This window comes from Syngnathus scovelli, chromosome 17 (genome assembly GCF_024217435.2).
Source record: "Syngnathus scovelli strain Florida chromosome 17, RoL_Ssco_1.2, whole genome shotgun sequence".
Classification (NCBI taxonomy): Eukaryota; Metazoa; Chordata; class Actinopteri; order Syngnathiformes; family Syngnathidae; genus Syngnathus; species Syngnathus scovelli.
In genome coordinates, this window is record NC_090863.1 from 12,670,657 (window position 1) to 12,691,336 (window position 20,680).

Genomic DNA, 20,680 nt, shown 5'->3' on the forward strand with positions numbered 1-20,680 from the left:
ATCCATAAAGAACCTGCGCTAAGAATAGTTTGCACCGTATTTTTCGGACTACAAGTCGCGTTTTTTTCCACATAGTTTGGGTGGGGGGGCGACTTATACTGAGGAGCGACTTATACGTGAATTTAATCAATATAGACATTTGATTTCGACGAACATACTATAATAGTGAATATACTGTATGCTCCTGTACAATTTAAAGGTAATGGGATAATTCTATATAATTACTCAACTAATGGGCCTAATGACCAATCACAAAATCCTTCTTTAAATGTTCTCTTCTCTTGGGGGAGGGCCAGCTGAGAAGATGGAGGCAGCACAAAAAGCAGCAAGCAAAAAGCCAGCTGCAAGCAAAGATCTTGAGGCAGATGGATGGGATGAATTGAAGAAATGAAATGAAAAAGCATCTAAGAAGGATGATCCGAGGGCGGGGGCACGGCCGGCGAGAGGACACTTGAAGAATGAAGAAATTCACTGATGATGAGTGAGGAAATGAGGAATGTGCTGAGAAGAAGACAAATGGACTGGCGCCGGCTATTTTCTGAGTTGCGTGGTAGAGAGTGAAAGGGGACTAAAAAACAGCCAAACGTAATGTTTACAAAGAGTCCGGTGGCTAATATCTTCCTGTCAACCAGATTGGAACTGCAAGTAGCCATAAATCATGACAGTTAATGATGTGCTTGACAGTAACCCTTTAAGTGATGCCCATTTCAGCCAGCCTGGATTCAATTCCCAATCAGAGATTGTATGAATGAGACACTAAAGTCAAGGCCCGGCCCACTGCATCATTTTAGGTGGTCCGCCAAGACAAATTGTCCATCGAATTCATATGTTAATTTCAAAATTTCAAATTGTTTTCACTTTTAAAAAAGAGATCATTTTTAAAGAGTTGATTTAACTTGATTTTCAATGTTTCATTTTCAAATATTTGAACAGTTTTTATTCGTCTCTGTTTGAAGTGTGTGGGAGAGGAAAATGAGATTTTCTTTTATGGTCTCTTAATATTTTTCACCAATGGCGTTTGGGTCACAAAGGAAGAGCACTTTGTTCCTCAGTTTTGTTATCCCAACAAAATTTGCGAGCTTGTTTATATTGATTTGTGAATAGTAGTTACATCATAGACTTTAATTAGCCTCACTTGCCATTCATACTGGAAATTAGGAACACTGTCCAACAATAGATCGATACTTGTAACATCTCACTTTGTTCTGTTATGTAGCCTGAATGTGATGTAAGCAACATTGTGGCCAACCCACTCCTGCTTTTCCCTTTCTGTACCACACACTCACAATCACACACACACACACACACACACACAGAGGAGACATAATTGAGCAATTATCCTCTCCAGGCTGTTCTGATTGTAATTTGCATTTATTATTACGAGCATGAGGATGACTTGTCAGCCTCACAGCCATATAGACCTGCACAGATGTTTCAGAAACATGCAGTAAGTTTGAAAATTGCTGGAGAGTATGTATTTCTGCACCACCTATACGTACGTACATGACGTGGCTTTGTTTTCCTATTAATGAAGCTCCATTGCAAACAATATGTTCATTGGTCCTTCATCACAGAAAGGCTTGTTTGCCAAATCACACGGCAAGGTCATGCAAGACTGCGACGCGTCAACCTGCCTTTGATTCTGTGTTCTCTTTTACTGTCAAGATGGCCTCTGGGTTCATCATATGGAAATGTCTGGGAAACGCTCTCTGAAGGCACATGCCGTACACAATATACCACTGGCGCATTAATAGACTTGCAGGATGGAATGTGCGCCCGCACACGCACACACAAAATTGTAGAGGATCACTCAAGCGTGAAATGATTCTTTTACCGCGTCATCTGGGTAGAATATATTTTCCCACCCAAATTTTATGGCAGGTGGCTCTGACGGATGTGCGTCACTGTGTATGTGTGTGTTACGATGCAGTTTTAACCTTTTTTTGACCCTGTTAACACCAAATGAAATTATAAGATATTTTGGGGGTATTTGCATGTTCAGGACAGAAAAAGGCTTTGGTGTGCAATCATTTGTATTGGGATTCAGACATTGGGATGTGTCTGACCTAGCAAATCAACACTGCCGCACAAAGACTGCCCTCAAAATTTGAATGTGTATCCAAAAATGCCAATGGAATGAAAAAGATGCCCATTTTAGAGAAGGAAGTCATGATAAATGAAATTTTATTATAATGTATTGTCCCCCATATAAATAATAACATTAATGAAAACATACAATGATGCAATGGCAATATTATTCTGGATCACAACATAATGACCTCAAAGTTTTTCATAGTGTAATTATTTCACATACGTAGGTTACAAAGTGCAGCTTCGTTGCCGCAATGAGTGCAAACAGCTTGTGTTTAATGATTTGGATCAGGACATCATAACTTCAGAAATGAAATTAGTAATTAGCTTAGTTAATGAACAGCTAACGGGGCAGGGATGAACTATTTTTGGGCAGCTTGAGGGTCTGGCTCATTTTCCCAATTTTCCTCTTCTGACATTGGACAAAAAAAACATCTCGTCTGATTCATGAGAAGATCTGTATTTATTTGGTGCCAAATTAGCAATTTGATGACGTGTATTGTTCAAGAGCTTCCTCAATGTTTCTTTAGTTGCGGTATTTTCTTGAACGTAGGGGGCAGTATTTAGTCCCCCCTAAAAATCCAGCGTTGTTCTGTTGTTATGGCAACCGACCTGCGTCATCGCCTTGCTACGTGGCAACCTTTCATGCAATAAACAAGGTTTTAGAAAGTTCAACTATGTCAACAAATTCTACCAATACTTGACTTTATTTTGTCAGTTGGTGCATTGACTTCTTTTTCAACCATTGACGGGTAAGCAAAACATCTTTTGTTTCAGAATTATATAACTAACTTCAAACACAATGTTGACGTTGTCCAATTAATTAAATTATGCAAACAAAGGTCATTAATGAATTACTTAGTCATGCAAATTATTTCCGATGCACAGGGGGTGCTTTAATGAAAGCATTTGCCCTCCTTTTCCCAGAAACTAGTTAGAGGATACATTTATTGGAGAAAGCTGCAATGACCGTGTTTGATTTTTACAGTTTTGAAACGGTTCACTTGATGTCCCGTCAGCCGAGCAAGTATTTTTTCATTTTTTTTCTATTTTTTATAATTTCTCATTTCCAGTCTGTTTTCAGGGTTGAAGTGAGCCTGGAAAGGACCTTAAAATGCAAAACGTCAGCTTTGCACACATCCCAGGCTCAGCTGCAGGTTGGTATGAGGCAAATTCAAAGTCCAAAGACATTGGGCAAGATAATAATGATGATGATGGTTTCTAGAAGATGAGAGTCCACCAACAGAGGCCCCCGAGGAGAAATATGAATGTGGAAAAAACTGTGAGGACGATGCAGATGACCTCAGAGACGTTCCAGTGGAGCTGCTGATGGAGGTGAAGTCAGACTCTTCTTGTTGAGGTGGGGGTGGTGGTGGTGAACCTTCAACCTGAATGGATCTTTGCATTCAGTTCCTCAGAGCTCTGACGGACAAAGACTACCAGCAGGCTAAAAGACTGTGCAAAATCAGTAGGGAATACGGAGCATCACATTCATTTAACCATCCGGTGTGGTATTATCAGGCGATGCTATCTTTTCAGTTCTCATCTATGACCCACTGCATCCAGAAGCTTCGGAGTTCCTCCCTCTGATCCAGGCCAAGCTATCAGAAGGTAAAAGCCATGCTCAAACCGCAAAGTGGAGACCCACTACGGTCATTTTCTTTTTTTTAGAAGAGGAAAACCAGGACAGTGACGACAGCGACGACAGTGATAGCGATGGCCAAGACGATGACTCTGAATATGATGAAGAACTATCCTCACCGTCAAATGAAGACAGTGGAAGTGGGGAAGAAAAGCCAACAAATTGACATCCTGTGTCAGTTTGAGAATTACAGCTCAAGCAGGAAATCAGAAAATACATTCTGAGTAGTCAACATTTTTTACATTTCGGTGAATTGATGAAGTCAGCTATGTGAATCACTACGCCAATCATGGCCCTGCTGTTAGCTCACACTTTGTGATTCATACAGCCTAGCCGCTAGGCAGGGGTGTCAAACTCATTTTTTTCACGGGCCGCATTGTAGTCATGGTTTCTTTCGGAGGGCCATTATGACTGTCAACCCAAATAAATGTACGAGCGCCTCATATATGTACAGTATAAGCTACAAAACAAACTGACAAATAACTTGTAAACAGTAAACACTGGTCAAATATTTCAAAAAATAGATATTTTTAAAAGTGAAGACGATTTGCAATCCTAGCAATGACATGAATTTGATGCACAATTTGTCGTCACGGGCCACATAGAATGATGTGCCGGGCCGTACCTGGCCCCCGGCCGGGCCTTGACTTTGACACCTGTGGCCTAGCGGGTGTGATTGAGCTCAACAAATTTTATCTGGCAACAGGTAAACGTGATATGATCACAATCTGATGCACTATGCTACTGCTAGAAATTAGATACAACTTTGGAACGGGTTCAGTTTCCTTTTCACAGTGGCCTTGTGAATGATGCATCCGCTCCAGTGTGTCGCTACCATTAGTTTTCTTTATTTTTTTAGAAATTTTAGCTTGAAAAATATTTGCAATTTTATTTGGAAGTTAATGGATTAAATCAAAGAAACAACCCAAATGGTCCCAAATGATGGCAAATACTCCACCGCTACATTGAATGAATATGCTGTGTCACGGATCGGAGTGGGACATGGAGCAGGACGACCAAGTGTAGCTTGGACCAAGTGCAGCTTGGACCAGCTTGGTTTAGTGAGGGAAAAGGGAAGTGGAACGAGGTATCGAGGAAAACAGACGAGAAGTGGCAAACTAATAACATGAAAGACTGACCGACCGACCGGGATGGCAAACAGGAACCGACTCCAAACAGCCAGGAACCGCGAGGACAGCAAACGTGACGACATCGACCATCCAACAGGGAGTGAGGGGCAGGCAGACGGGACTTATATACACGACAGGTAACAAGCGGCAGGTGGGAAGAATCACACTCATCATGGGCACACAGGTGGGGAGGGGCGAGCACACAGGAAGGGAGGGGCGAGCACACAGACACACGAACAAAACGATGACACGATGGGGGACGAGTCGTGACATGCTGCTCCTTTTGACCCCAATTTAAAAAACTTTGGAAATAATTGACCTAGAAGTGTGCTTTACAATACTGCTTACTAATATTTTTCCGACATTTGGACGGATCACATTAGATTGAGCAAGTTGTCGCAAAGAGGTCTGTTTTCATAATGTGGAAAGTGTTCTATTTTGAGCTCTTAACATTGCAGTACTCAGCTTTGAGTTGTCTGCAACATGTGGTTAGAGAAAATATGAGTGCCACCTGATATAGGCTGTATCATTTGTGATGGCCGAATGAACATAATGGCCGCTCTTTGCCTATTCAGTGGACCAGTACACAAGCAGTGTAAGAACACCAAGTCATCCCTCGCTAGCTGCGAGCCACTGTGATATCTCAGTCTTATTGACCATGTCAAGGTTATAAAGAGGAGTTTAGGTCACGCCCCCTCTCCCTCCAAAAAATATGCATCCAGTGTTGTCAACTTATGAAGGTGAAAATGATTGTCTGTAGCAGGAGAGGAGGTGGGGGCCATTAACTGTGCACAATGATGGTAAAGGAGAAGAAATTATATGGCGGCATAAGCTGATAGACCACGAAAAGCATCGTTCACAGTTGCAGAAAAACGCAAGCGGGGAATCCTTACGTGACCTCACTATACGAAGAGCTGTTTGCAGAAAAACGCAAGCAGCGAATCCAACGTGACCTCAATATACAAAGATATGAAGAGGTGTGTTGCAGTTAGAGAAACCAGGGCAGGATTCTGACTGCAAGTACAAGCATGCCGACGACAAACTCAACCGAAAAATCGCCAGGATCTCCAAATGACCGCTCCAGGTTTTACCTTGTTGCAAATCAAAATTCAAATTGACTAACTAAGCAGCTGAAAATCACAGATCCAGATTTGAAATGCAATGCCGAAGACAGGTGCGGTCCCAGAACTCGGAAAATTGTCCTTCCAAGGTCACGCATATGCAACCAAAAGCCTCCCACTGTGCATACATTTGACAGTCTACGGTGTTGGGAGATTCACAATTTTATGATGTTTGCTTTTTTTCGCTTCTTAATCGATTGTGCGTGTCCCCGATTGTGCGTGTCCCTTGACGAGCCTTGTGAGTCATCGGAGGGAAGTGAGGGTGTGACTCACGACTGTGTGTGTGAACAGACCAATGGGCAGCCGCAGCTCCTCATATAAATAAGGCATAAAAATGTTCTTGAGGGAGACAGTGCTCACTTGCGCATGCACCGCGGGATGGGATGTTATTGGCGCGCTTTGCAATAGTCTCCAGACATCTGCACCTCTGAGCCTTTTCAGCGTCCACTTGTGTGGATTCCGCTACCTGTGGGCGCTCCCGCGTGCCGGTAAGACGTCTTGCTCTCATTCCCATCTTGTGCGCGTTAAATGTTCATGACGCCTTATTCCAAACAAGAAAAAAGCCTTTTGGACAAATGCAAAATGTAATTGCAATTGACCTAAAACGAACATAATTGTCTAGTTTGGTTTTATTTCGTTGTTGCTGTTTTGCCTATAAAACTGTTGATTTTTTCCCCCCGTTTTAATATATACTCAAATAAATTGTAGATTTCTTCGTTTTTTTACAATCTATTCCGTTCGAAGTTCTTGCGGAAGGTATGTTACAAAGAAAAAAAAAAACCCGATATTTTCTCCAGTGAGTTATTGTCATTTCCTTGATATCATATCTCTTTTTATTGTCTTGATGTGTCACTATTCCATCAGCTGCGATATACTGCAGCTCTGACGTAATTTAATGGCTAATTGAGTTCAAGAAATATTGCAGCGCGTTTCCGACATGGATGTACGTGTTATCTCCACGAGCGTTTATCCTTATTTTGGCAGTTCTGTCAGAGCGCAATTGTGCTTCCAAATTGCGCATCCAAGAATATAGAGCTGGTATTGTGCGTGATACCATTCCTGCAACGGTACATGCAAATTATTTTTGTCATTATTATTATTATTATTATTATTATTATTATTATTATTATTATTATTATTATTCGGATTGACATACATGCATGCGACAAAATGGCTGCTTTTTCATTCAAATCGTTCTGCTTTGTTTGCAGTTAAAATAGCCTTCTTGGAGATCAGGTAAAGGAAGAGCGTGATGGCCACGTCAGAGCCGCGAGCCACCAGCGGGGAACAGGACCCCAACACCGCCAATTTAAGACCCTCATCCACAAGTATGTGATTATAACACCTTGAAGTATCGACCCCCGCCCGAGGTCATTCACATTTAGGCCGCCCTTCACCGAGATGCTGTGCATGGCTGATAATAAAAGGCTGCCTTGCTCAAAGTGCTCATCCGCCTTTACTCCCTCACTCCCTCGTTCCCTCCCCTCCGTCTGGCTCGTCTCTGCCGTCACCCCTCCTTCTTTGTCTGGAGGGGAAGCGGCTCTTGCCCCGGTCATTTGCTGTGTGGGCTCCGTCGTTAATCACTGCGGTTAAAAACAGAGCCATCACGTCTGTCTGTCTCACGGGTTGTCTGTATGTCTGTCTGTCTGCCTGTCTGTCTGGGTGCAGCAGTGCGCAAAGCAGTCCGCCGGGCAAGGAAATGATGTGACGGACGTTGGATCATGCACTCGTATATGATATATATATTATATACGTGCGCTATCTTTATATCTATGCCATGCGCCATTTGTATTTCTGCTAATTACAGACATAAATCTGTTTGAACCAATTACGCTGTATGTTGAACGTAACGCTTATTATTTTGGATGCACCCACGTACTGCTGCTGAACGATGCCATTAGCTCAGCTATATGCTTCATCTCACTCCCGATGGCCTGTGGCGTGCGTCGCGCGTGGGCTTGTGTGCATGTGTGTGCGCGCGCGCGTGCGTGCGTGCGTGCGTGTGGGCGCATGCTACGGCCTAAGCGCTTTTGAACAGCTTTGAGAAAGAAAAAAAAAAAATGTTGCTGTTGTGAAAGTTACTTGCATTCTCTTTTTTCCACGCCATGGCTCTGTCGCTTTGCATTCGGTCCAATTGGACGACATCTCCGCTCACGCATGTCCACGCTTTTGTGCGTCTGAGTGACACTCTGCGTGTCTCTAAGTGTCTGCTGCTATAGACTTCCACGACCATCACCAGCTCGCTCCGGTCACATGCGGTGTTTTCCTCAATTAATTCCCACCCTCCTCCGTGAGCTCATTTCACGGGTGTTAATTCCCACCCGGCCGTTTCGGCTGCATGTGTGCGAGTGTGTGAGCCAGCGTGTCCCTATTGATTTGGCGTTATAGGTCAGAAATGTTATGATTTTACCCCCCCAGGGCAGGAATCCGTAAAAAAAATCAAATACAATTTCATTCAAAAAATATATATTTATATATAACTTGATACTTCATGGTATACAGTCCACCCATATTGGAATTTTCATGGACTAAATATAATGAAATGATGTTGCCAAATTGAAAAACTACACGCATAACATGCGAATTGTGTATTTCCCTACGCAAGATTAAATCTACGCAGTCTGGTTGTCACACACCCGGCCGGCCAAGTCACCCACTTTAACGCTACAGCCTCCACCGTGCTTGGCCGCCTTTGCACCCATCTCCCATCGCCGCACCTCCCAAACTTAAAGGTTTATTCTGTTTTAGCCAACGAATATGCGTGGATGCATGGCTGTACAAGGAAACTGGGCATGAGGATTTGCGGTAAGTTGTTTCCCGCATCCTGCAAATAAGCGTGGCCATTAGCGGTCGTTGTTTGCGACGGAGTTCCAAATTAGCGCCGTCAATTTTTTGTACAATTAAAAATAAAGCAACTCTGCCTCGACATACAAATTAATTCACAGAGCGCATTCTTAAGTTGTTGGTCACAGCCGTAAACCCAATCTTTATTGTAAAAGAAATAAATGAACAAACCAAATAAAATCCAATAAGATGAATAGTTCGGTATTGTGTATGACAATTGCAATGGGAAATAGCTCTGCAGTCATAACACACATATCACTGCTTTTAATGCAGGAACAGTTCAATAAACATTATGCAGAATATTTCTTACAGCTCATTGGTGTCAGGTGAACGTTCACAAGCATTCCACCGCGTCAGCAGAGGCTCGCTGCATGTTATTCTTCGAATCGCAGCCATTTCCCTGCCTTCTAAAATAGGCCACTATGAGAACAAAACTGTCACAGTGCGTTACCATCTTGGAAAGGTCAGTGGACATTACCCTGTGGGTCTGATGATGAGCGCTCCTCACACCCACTCTGACCGCCCCCGGATCCGCCCGATGTCTTTTGCATTCAACAAACACTGGGACGAACGTACTTCCGACAGCATAGAAAAATATGATAAAGCAGATTTTTTTTTTTTTTTTTTAAGAAATGGCAGTCATATTCTCGCAGCTATCAAATTATTTATTCTATAATAGAATGTAATTAAAAATCTCATTTTTGTTAGACTTTTCATTCCTTAACAACAACAAAAAAAAACAAAGGAACAACAAACAAAATGTAAGATCGAGCGATGGGAAATTGACAAATGAAGACGATAATTAATTCAATTACATCACACTGCATTTAGAGTGTCATGGCTTTAGATATTGATTTTTGAATGTGTAATTTGGGAATTTCCTCAAATAAACCGCACTATAAAATAATTCTAAATACAAAATTACATTAACTGAAGAGAATAAAAAAATCAAAACGCGTTCCGTTTGTTTTTTTTGAGCAATTAGCGGGCCTTATATGGCCTTCACACGGGAGCGGATCAATCACCATGCAGGCAGGCAGGCCTATATAGTGGAAGCAGACATGCTGCGGCGGCTCTGGCATCCTTCATTAACCCTCTTTGTGGGCGGCTGGGGGGGGAAGGGGGGGGGGGGTACTACTACTAGCGGTACGGAGCCATTGCCCAAAGCCGTCCGGATCACTGAGCCAATAACTGTGTGCGTGCGCGCGCGTGTGTGTGTGGGGGTGTGGTTTATTCTATATATAGCCTAGGTTTTGTTTGGTTTGGTTTGATCTCCACCTTGATACATCATTTTAAATGATGCCGAAGCACAACTGCAATTTACATTAAAATCTTATTTTATTTTATAAATACATTTTTCGTTATGGAGATGTTTGGTGATAACTCGTGCACTTCCCCGTGCAACACGCTAGGGTTCCTGCAGAAGAACAACAGCCTGGAGGAGAAAGGTAGACTGGGTCAGAAGAACCTACTCTCCTGTGACAACAGTGACAGGGACGCCCGGTTCCGACGCACCGAGACCGACTTCTCAAACTTGTTTGCCCGAGGTGAGAATCGATGATGAAGGGGAGAAAGAAAAGATTGTAAATCAACGCTGCAATGCTTAATAAAAATTAAACCTAAGAAAATACGTACATTAATCAATAAAAGTAAACAAAGACATAAATCTATTTGGAAAAATAAGCTTAGCATCATGGTGTTATAGAAACGCAATTTCTACCAGCCATTCAGTGAACGTATCAAATGGAAAAAAAACAAAAAGCAATCATAGAAATCTCATAATTAATTAAAAGAAAACAAACAGTCGGTATAGACTACCACATTCATTTTACAGTAAAAGCTAAAGTATTTGGTTGAGTTTGGTTGCTTAGTTTTTTTTTTGGGGGGGGGGGGGGCGGAGGCACTAATTTTATGCAGTGCAGATATATGCTCCCCCCAAAAAATAAGTAAAATGCACAATATTTTCACTCAAACAAGAGAGCTATCCTTTAAAATAATTTGCCCCTGCGTCATCTATAGACTTGTTGCCCGCAAAGAATGGCGAGGAACCTACCATGCAGTTTTTACTGGAGTTGGTTGACATCTTAACCAACTATGTGAAGAAGACCTTCGACCGTTCCACCAAGGTGCTGGACTTCCACCACCCGCACCAGCTCCTGGAGGGCATGGAGGGCTTTAACCTGGAGTTGTCCGACCAGCCCGAGTCTCTCGAACAGATCCTGGTGGACTGCAGGGACACGCTCAAATACGGCGTTCGGACAGGTACGACAAAGAAATGTATGAAGTGTACTGCATCCTGAACAAAATATAGGCACGGTAAGCACATTGGGGGTGCGTTTGTAGATAATCACTCCATTATGACGGTCAATACTTGGCCAATTAAAGGCGGAGGGAATGGGAGGCCAGGATAGTACAAACTCCATCCATCCATCCATTTTCTGAACCGCTTAGTCCCCACGGGGGTCGCGGGCGTGCTGGAGCCTATCCCAGCCGTCATCGGGCAGTAGGCGGGGGACACCCTGAACTGGTTGCCAGCCAATCGCAGGGCACACAGAGACAGACAATCAATCGCACTCACACTCACCTCGGGACAATTTGGAGTCTTCAATCGGCCTACCAAGCATGTTTTTGGAATGTGGGAGGAAACCGGAGTGCCCGGAGAAAACCCACGCGGGCCCGGGGAGAACATGCAAACTCCGCACAGGGAGGGCCGGAGGTGGAATCGAATAGTACAAACTCAAATTTAGCAATCCGCTTAAAACATTTTTTTAAACCCTTTGTCGTCTGCCTGCCCCCTTATTTGTTGCCCCCATGGTATTAATTGGCTTGAGGTCCCCGAGCTCTCCCGTCTCTCTCAGGCCAAGTAAGTGTCGCCTGAGGGCGTCCTAACGTGGCCTGTTTGCAGCTGTTAAAACGACAGCGCTCAAACTGTCCTTTGGGTTTTCCTACAGAATAACACTTTATGTCTATATATGTCACTTCTGGTGCGGAGATTCGCGATTGATTGCTTTCCGGAGAAATACAATGGGGAGCTGTCCGTGGTGCTGAACACAGACTGTACATCCTTACTGTATTAGGCATTTTTGATTCCTGGCTCATCTGTACATTCAACTACTCCACATACTTATTATGTGGGCCTACTAACACATTGACATGCTATTTATATCCATGACTGCATTTAGGCTGTGGGCATTTTTGGAGGCTGACTGTGTGCGAGCACTTTGAGTCTAAATGGCTGTCACATTATCACCTTGTTACCGGAGTGGCGCAACAATCTATTTAGTTGCCTTGCAAAAGGCACAAATTTGAGCTAAGCAGGCAACACAGGAGCGGCAGAATTGCCCGAGACAATTAAAATGCTTCCGTCCTCATGTCTTAACTGCTGTTAGAACGACTTTATGCTTTGTTTATATTTCTCTTTTAGGTCACCCTCGCTTTTTCAACCAGTTGTCCTCAGGTTTAGACATTATTGGCCTGGCAGGAGAGTGGCTCACTTCCACCGCCAACACCAACATGTAAGTTATACATACATGCTTGTCTTTAATGGCGTGCTTGGAGTTGACCCCATTAGTGGAAACACCGTCGCCTCTGCATGCCATGACAGAATTTTCAGTTTGTTTCGGCCAGTCAATGTGCATGCTTTTTTTTTTTTTTGGTCTGTAAAGACTTGTGACTTGATAGAATGTTGGCAGCTGTCGAGCTGCTCCATGTATCACAGTCTGTTCCGCCGCAGGGGCGGTTAGATTGCATATTGATCCATCTCGGGTCACAGTTACATTGAGGCCTCGTCTGATAGAGGGCATGAACCACATCAACGTCACACTTTTCAGGCGCACACAAACACAAACTTAACTCCTAATAAAAATATTCATGCCATTGTATTATGTCAGAATGATGAATCGCTCATACTTTGCTAAGGAAACAAACAAAAATGCTAAGAAGCTTGATATAGCATTTATCTGGATCAATATATCAATTAGCGTATATGATGAGTGATTACTTACACTTTGTCACGGATCGGAGTGGGACATGGAGCAGGACGACCAAGTGCAGCTTGGACCAAGTGCAGCTTGGACCAGCTTGGTTTAGTGAGGGAAAAGGGAAGTGGAACGAGGCATCGAGGGAAACAGACGAGAAGTGGCAAACTAATAACATGACAGACTGACCGACAGGGATGGCAAACAGGAACAGACTCCAAGCAGACAGGAACCACGAGGACAGCAAACGTGACGACACCGACCATCCGACCGGGAGTGAGGGGCAGGCAGGCAGGACTTATATACACGACAGGTAACGAGAGAGAGAGAGAGGCAGGTGGGAATAATCAAACTCATCATCGGCACACAGGTGGGGAGGGGAGGGGCGAGCACACAGGAAGGGAGGGGCGAGCACACAGACACACGAACAAAACGATGACACCATCGGGGACGAGTCGTGACACAATTGAGTGTGTGTGCGTGTGTATGTATGTGTGCGTGTGTGTTACATTCTTGCACTTAATGGCATGCATCTTCCAGTGCAAAGTTTGATTTCTCGCTCCAGAACAGAAGTACAATGACCAAATGATACTTTAAAAATAATGTAGCACATAATATAGTCTTTTATTTTACACACTTGGCTTAGGAATAAAAGCTCAATGCAGAGATAATCAACACAGATTGAGACAATGTATCCAATTTTTCAAAACATTAGTCATGAAACCACCCTCTCCTCGCATGCGCACGCGCACACACGCACGCACGCACACACACGCACACACTCACACACACACGCACACACAAGCTCTGGCTGTCCCAGATACAGCAGCAAGGGTTTCCAGTCCATTGACTGTGGGCTCATTGTGAGCTGGTCTTAGCAGATAGGCCAGCTGGGCCCCACATGGTCACACAATGTCCTCAGGCACCGCACAAAACCCTGTCACACTGTGGAAAGAGACTGCTGCGACTCCCCGCGGAGCGTTGGGTGCATTGTCCCCCGCGGACACAGTGAGACCCGGCCGGCGTTGCCACGCGTCGCAGAGGCGAAGAGGGAGCCTGCCTGCATGTCATGCGGTTACTCATATAAAAGACACCCATTCAAAGAGACTCACACGCACAAGGAGCGCCCTTGATGATGGTAATAAGGGCATTTAGGGGCTTTCCCTGGAGACAGGCAGGTGACTGAGGGGTAATTTTCACTCTCAAAAGACCAATGATTGGCTCTGATTGTGATAATCATCGCCATTATTATCATTATGGCGTGAAATGACTCAAAGCGAAGAGAATTTTAAAGAGGTTTTGTTTCTTGTCTGCTGTGATTGAAATGCTGAAAACGGCGACACCGAAAGTCTATATATATATATATATATATATATATATATATATATATATATATATATATATATATATATATATATATATATATATATATATATATATATATATATATATGTGTGTGTGTGTGTGTATTTGTTTCCTCCTCACGGTCTTTATCTCGACTCTTTTTGCACACTAAACGCAAAGCTTTTCCTGTGCTGCAGAACATGCAGAGTAATTGCAAACAAGATGTTTTGATGGTAATGGTGGTGCCCTAAGTGGCCTCATTACAGAGCGGGATCAGTCACTGTGGGAGGTGTGGAGTGGATGTAAGATTTATGTGGCAACTTTCCCTTCTGCTGGACTTCTTTTGTTGTGCAACACACCTTCATCCTGGTGATGTCCAATCTTTTGCTTTCATCTCCCCACACTGTAATTAATTAAACCGTTTCTGATCAATTGTGGTCAAAACACACACACACGCACGCACCCACACCCACGCACGCACGCGCACACAAACATAGACATACTGTTATCTTTCCCAAACAGACACCGAAGCCCTCTCAGCTGTCAAATCAGCACCATTCAGAATTGCGAGTGAGCTCGGCAGATTGACAGATAGCCATCACAGCATTGTGTGCTCTAATGAAATCACTAAGGGATTTCACAAGGCATTTGAATATGAATGTTTGCTGCCTATAAGACTCCAATCATCACACACTTTAATTAGCTCAGTCAGCACAGGCTCCTGGGGATTGAATTACGGAGGAGCAAATGGAAAACCAATCCCTCTTTGTGTGTATGCATGCAAAATTGTGTCTTCTCGCTGTAAAGGTGGTTGTTGATGACTCAGGCGGTGCTACGATGCCCCCCCCCATGATGTGCTGATGTGAGCGTTTTCAACTTTGTGATTGACAGGTTCACCTACGAGATCGCTCCAGTGTTTGTTTTAATGGAGCAGCTGACCTTGAAGAAGATGAGAGAGATGATTGGCTGGCCTGATGGCGAGGGAGATGGCCTCTTCTCGCCAGGTTAGTGACAAAAGAAAAAGATACGGATCAAATTCCCAGTGGTGATTGGCAGTGACAAATATGCAGGAGAAAGTTTGGCTTAGATTCTGGGACGATCGTGAAGTGAAGCATACTTTGTGAAAGAAACAAAAGATTTATGTCTCTTGTGCTCAACAGGCGGCGCTATTTCCAACATGTACAGTGTGATGATCGCTCGTTACAAGTATTTCCCTGAGGTCAAGACAAAGGGCATGTCTGCTGCTCCTCGCCTGGTTCTGTTCACGTCGGAACATGTAAGTTGTATGAGACCACTGGACATGAACACACGCAGAAATGACTTTTATTACATGTCCTTAGAGCAGGGCTGGGGGAAAAAAAATGGAAAACATAGGCCAAATCATGGAAAAATGCAAAAAACACGTTCGGAAAATGTTTTTACAATAATCACAAGTATCGTAATTATGTCATTCAAAATGTGTTCTCGTATTTATTTTATTATTTATAATGATTGTTTTTCAACCAATAGTTTAATAAAATAAGTAAAGGCATTTTAATTGTACATTTACTATGTTTTTAACATTTCAATTTAAACATGTTTTTTTATATAAAAAATGAATAACCTAAAAAGAAAACTGAATGAAACCAATACATTAAATCAATACTGTCCATTAAACAATTGAAGTGGCTGCTCGGTGGGCTCGGTTGAAGAACAGAGCGGGTCGGAATACTTTGCCTGCGGCTGCTTCAGAGAATTGTGTAGCTGTGATTCGGCCACAAAAGCGCCGTTGATGGCTTTTGAACAATTGTCAATATGAGAGTCATTGTTTACCTGATGTGTGTTGTTCCTGTAGAGTCACTACTCCATAAAGAAGGCTGGTGCCGCTCTGGGTTTTGGCACTGAGAATGTGATTCTGCTGAGCACAGATGAGAGGTAATCTACGTACGTACGTACGTACGTACGTATGGAACATGTAAATAAAGAAATGAACAAACAACATTACAGCATTTGACAGCTTAGCGGTTGCCATTTTGACAAGCGTATCGTTCCAATTGACATTGGCGCAAAATTGCTACCTGGCAAGATGTTTTTCTTGCCTTGACTGTTTCTCACTCTTTTAGGGGGAGGGTCATTCCTGCTGATCTGGAGGCTAAGGTCATTGACGCTAAACAGAAGGTGAGGTCTTGATTTGCCTTCCCTCTTCCTTATTTGCTTTGTCACTGATGTTCATGATCCTCAAGTGTTACGTGTGTGTGTGTGTGTGTGCGTGCGTGTGCATTTCACAGGGTTACGTGCCGTTATTTGTCAACGCAACAGGTGGCTCCACCGTCTACGGCGCCTTTGACCCCATCAACGAGATTGCTGACATTTGCGAGAAGTATAACCTGTGGCTGCACGTTGACGTGAGTGGTTATTTTTGTCATGATTCCTATTCAGCTATTAGTAAGGCAAGGTCACTGTGGTGATGCCTTTTGTCTCCCGTAGGGTGCGTGGGGTGGTGGTCTGCTGATGTCAAGGAAACACCGCCATAAGCTCAATGGAATTGAGAGGTGATTTGCTAACATGTTACCTGTATTCCAAGTCAGTAGAAGAGAAAAGGCTGTTTGAATTTTGCAGAGCCAACTCTGTCACATGGAACCCTCACAAGATGATGGGCGTGCCGCTGCAGTGTTCGGCCATCCTCGTTCGGGAAAAGGTAGCTAGCTAGCCTTAGCGCCGGTCATTGTAACGTCAGCTCATTTATCTTGATATTTTCTGAGCCGTGCCTCGAGCAGAGGATTTCCAGAGATTTGAATGGATGTGCGTTTACAGGGACTGATGGGGGGCTGTAACTCCATGTGCGCTGGCTATTTGTTCCAACAAGACAAGCAATACGACGTCACGTATGACACCGGAGACAAAGCCATCCAATGTGGCCGGCACGTGGATATATTTAAATTCTGGCTCATGTGGAAAGCCAAGGTAAAAGGACATATGCTACCTTCAAAATAATGTTATAAATCGCATGCCGTTATTTGAGCCTGGGCCCCTTTGAGGACTTAATTGTGATTTTCAATGCCGTGTTTCCCCTCACAGGGCACCACTGGGTTCGAGCAGCACATTGACAGGTGCTTGGATCTGTCTCAGTACCTGTATAACAAGATTAAGAACAGGGAGGGATATGAGATGGTGTTTGATGGAGAAGTAAGAAATCACAATTTTGTTTTTGCTGTGTCTTGTGTTTTTTTTTTTGTTGTTGTTGTTGTTGTTTTGTTTTCTTTTTTCAACGGACTTGTGACTATTTCTGTCCACAGCCTCAGCACACCAACGTTTGCTTCTGGTACATTCCACCCAGCTTGAGGGGGATGCCGGACAGTGAGGAGAGGCGGGAAAAGCTCCATAGGGTGAGAGAGCATCTGTCGAAGAGCATTTCGTAATGTTTCTAAACGATATGTGGCACAAATGAACAGAGATGGGACCAAGTCACACATGTGCAAGTCTCAAGTAAGTCTCAAGTCTTAACCTTCAAGTCTCAAGCAAGTCCCAAGTCATTTTTTTTCTTGGGCAAGTCAAGTCAAGTCCTTAAATAGGTCAAGTCAAGTCCAAGCCAAGTCACCTAATTATTGCAATTTTACCCGCAGAATCTGATCTTAGTAGTGAAAAGACAAGATGTCAGTTTCATCATCATATTCATTGCATTAAAGCTATATAGATACACACCTATTTAGATAAATGAAAAGCACTTACTTGGCAGAATGGCTTTTCAAATGACGCACAAAGTTTGAAGTTGTCGTCTGGTTGTCCAAAATGTTTTTGTTGCACTGTGCCGTCATAAAAGTAATTGCGATAGCCGAAGGCGATGACTCGCGGTAACGCTTCCGCTGACATGTTTGCGCATGTCTGATATAAAGGGGCGTGATTCTCCAATAAACACGTTCGGTAGGTAGAGAGGCCACGACTGATTGATTGACAGGGTAGTGATCCAATCATGACAACGTCATTCTCAGCCTGCGCTCCTGCCGTGTTATCGATATTATTGTTTTAAATGTATTATTAATTTGATATTCAAACTGAAAACATAAACTAAATAACACTGAAGTCATTCAAGTCATCGTGTCTTAAGTCAAGTCAAGTCCCGAGTCTTTAACTGAATTTCGTCCGACGTCCGAAGCAAAAAAATCTCGAATTTTTTGTTCGAGTACCAATTTGTTCGAGAACCGAGACGATCGAAAACCTGTACCCCCCCAAAAGTAATCAAAATCATACCAACAGAAAATATGGGTGAGGATAATTTAATTTGATACAGTGAAGGTTTTGCACTAACACTTAATGCTATTTGGAACTGTTGTGCCAAATTGTGGAACCAAGGCGAAACATTGGTGAAATCTAGCTCTCCTTCCCAACTAACTTCCTAACTATCTTCATTGTCAGGTTGCACCAAAAATCAAGGCCATGATGATGGAGTCAGGGACCACCATGGTGGGCTACCAGCCTCAGGGCAATAAAGTCAACTTCTTCCGTATGGTGGTCTCCAACCACGCGGCCACCCAATCTGATATCGACTTCCTCATCGATGAGATAGAGAGGCTGGGTCATGACCTGTAGACCTCCGTTCGCAGCGCTCCTGCGTTGTTCTACGGCACATCATCCCGACGAGAGAACCCAATAAGACGACTTCAAGACCCCCCCCCCCCCCCCCCCCCCCCACCCCCGCACACACATTTGTCCTCCATTAGCTGCGTATATGCCGATATAGTTTCAGGTAACTGATGGATGTGTGCTCGTGGGATGTCTTGTACTGCGTGTGTTCAATCTAGTGTCATTTAATGTAAATTGTTGTTCACTGTGACCGTGTGTGTGTGTGCGTGTGCGCGCGCAAGGGTGTGCTCGTGTGTGCTCGTGTGTGCTCGCGTGAGCAAATAGCAGAAAAGCACAGCTCCAAAATATTCTCGTCTACACAAGAGTGTGGTGGGCACACCGTGTGCATATAAAGTATTTCAGAGCTATTTATTCAAGATAAGCTAATGAAGGTATGGGTACAGCATAGCTACGAAATGTCATTTGCTGAGAAGATCTGTCACATTCTTGAAGTTGGACAGGTCACGGCAATGGAATTATGCAGTTGTGAAGATTTTAAAAAATGCTGGCTCATTGTCCGTTTCATGCAATCTTGTGATACCTGTACGTGTTCTTAAAAAGTATTTCTTCATATTTTATTCTATAGAAAATATTGCATTTTCACTGTATACAAATTCAGGTATTTTAATGTAAATGTATCTTCATGTGTGGTACATGGTGATAATTTGTACATTTAAAATGGAAATAATATTGGCCAAAGAAAGAATAGAGTGGAAATAGTGCAAGTCATTATTCCTCATATATAACTTCTAGATGTTTGTAACACGTGACCCTCAACTGCAATGCAATTTCTATCGTGCGTTTACTTTTGTGATTGTGAGTCTTTGAATGTCTGAGGTGACTGACAAAAGAAATCTAAAGTATATGTTCCGCTGGCTGAGCGAGAAGCGTCGGAATGTGAGAATGTATTCTCTTCTTGAGAATGGCTAGCAAGAGTTGTGGTATCTGTTGGAATTCCAATGCATTTACTGTAATATAATATATTTATTGTAATACATATTCATTGTATTTCCAGTATTATGGGAGCTCAACGGAATATCTTGTTTGAGGAGTTCGTCTTTGTGTCTTTGCACTAGGTTCACCTTTCTTTCCTCCATTGTAAATGGATGTGTACTATGAGATTTTATTTAATGAAGCATTGATGGTAACCAGGGACCATTATGTGAATAGGATTATTGCAAAATTATATTGAAACAATTTGTTGTCAGGAAAGTGACCGGTATGCTTTTGAGATCAATATAGCTGTAAAGAATGTTAGCCAGGAGATTATCTGGAGGCACTTTAATAAGAAGCACAGCGTCTCTATACGATGTTTAATAAAGTCTATGAAACTTATGAATTGTTGTTGAATCTTCAATTTATTTAAATTTAAATTTAAAATACTACACCCGTACACAAACATAGACCACACGCCCACACATGCAATAATAATGATGATGATAATAATAATAATTTGTTAAATAGATGGTGCTCGAAGAGCGGTTTCTTTTTTCTTTTTTTCCAGGAATATCCAGGGAAGCATAATTGATTTTCGTATTGAGAGATATGTGAGAATATAGTAGGATTCGGCAGCTTTGCGCCCTCTAAGACAGAAAGAGAACGGTTACAGAGTTTCATGTATTCCCTACGACCTCATTAAAATAATGGAAATAAAGTCACCGTTGCGCTGAGGAAAGGAATGCTTGCGCTCTCTAGTGGTCGAGTTAATGTCTTGCTATTCTAAAATAACTACAAAAACATTTTGATTCAGCACTTTAAATGTAGTAAATGTCAAGGTATGACAGCCATAAACATTGGACTTTTATTTGGAAGTGAAAAGACAATTGCTGTAAACTTCAGTTAGTGACTTTAAGCTAAGAGGTTCATAGATTTCTGTCAAATACTGAATCTCTTCAGAAAATTGTAAGAGTTAATATTTTGTGTTCATTAAAA

General features: G+C 42.9%; 2 protein-coding genes and 2 long non-coding RNA genes across 8 annotated transcripts; 2 read left to right on the top strand and 2 right to left on the bottom strand.

The window, feature by feature from the left end:
- The first annotated feature begins 2,671 nt into the window (after window positions 1-2,671).
- erich2 (glutamate-rich 2) lies at window positions 2,672-4,663 on the top strand. Of its 4 annotated transcripts, none has more exons than XM_049747142.2 (6): window positions 2,672-2,843; window positions 3,176-3,248; window positions 3,320-3,426; window positions 3,502-3,559; window positions 3,631-3,702; window positions 3,763-4,663. In XM_049747142.2, exons 2-6 carry the CDS (start codon window positions 3,206-3,208, stop codon window positions 3,897-3,899), a joined length of 417 nt encoding a protein of 138 aa, XP_049603099.1. In that variant the 5' UTR covers window positions 2,672-2,843; window positions 3,176-3,205; the 3' UTR covers window positions 3,900-4,663. The 4 variants fall into 4 exon arrangements, with proteins under 4 accessions (XP_049603099.1, XP_049603098.1, XP_049603096.1 ...); XM_049747141.2 differs by having other exon boundaries at window positions 2,673-2,843; window positions 3,165-3,248; XM_049747139.2 differs by having other exon boundaries at window positions 2,674-2,843; window positions 3,165-3,248; window positions 3,317-3,426.
- Window positions 4,664-6,299: 1,636 nt separating this feature from the next.
- LOC125984824 (glutamate decarboxylase 1) lies at window positions 6,300-20,083 on the top strand. Of its 2 annotated transcripts, XM_049747093.2 has the most exons (17): window positions 6,300-6,472; window positions 7,196-7,312; window positions 8,733-8,789; window positions 10,241-10,375; window positions 10,848-11,090; window positions 12,253-12,343; window positions 15,041-15,153; window positions 15,310-15,425; window positions 15,984-16,063; window positions 16,252-16,306; window positions 16,417-16,533; window positions 16,616-16,680; window positions 16,748-16,826; window positions 16,943-17,092; window positions 17,207-17,314; window positions 17,425-17,514; window positions 18,542-20,083. In XM_049747093.2, the coding sequence occupies exons 2-17, from the start codon at window positions 7,237-7,239 to the stop codon at window positions 18,713-18,715; spliced, it is 1,749 nt and encodes a 582-aa protein (XP_049603050.1). In that variant the 5' UTR covers window positions 6,300-6,472; window positions 7,196-7,236; the 3' UTR covers window positions 18,716-20,083. The 2 variants fall into 2 exon arrangements, with proteins under 2 accessions (XP_049603050.1, XP_049603051.1); XM_049747094.2 differs by lacking the exon at window positions 8,733-8,789 and having other exon boundaries at window positions 6,301-6,472.
- On the bottom strand, window positions 10,148-13,067 carry LOC125984858 (uncharacterized). Its single transcript, XR_007487120.2, has 3 exons — window positions 12,833-13,067; window positions 10,882-11,055; window positions 10,148-10,361 (listed from the first exon to the last, which is right to left on the bottom strand). It is a non-coding gene; the product is annotated as an uncharacterized lncRNA (long non-coding RNA).
- Window positions 14,389-16,049, bottom strand: LOC125984863 (uncharacterized). Its single transcript, XR_007487128.1, has 2 exons — window positions 15,962-16,049; window positions 14,389-15,892 (listed from the first exon to the last, which is right to left on the bottom strand). It is a non-coding gene; the product is annotated as an uncharacterized lncRNA (long non-coding RNA).
- Window positions 20,084-20,680: the final 597 nt, after the last annotated feature.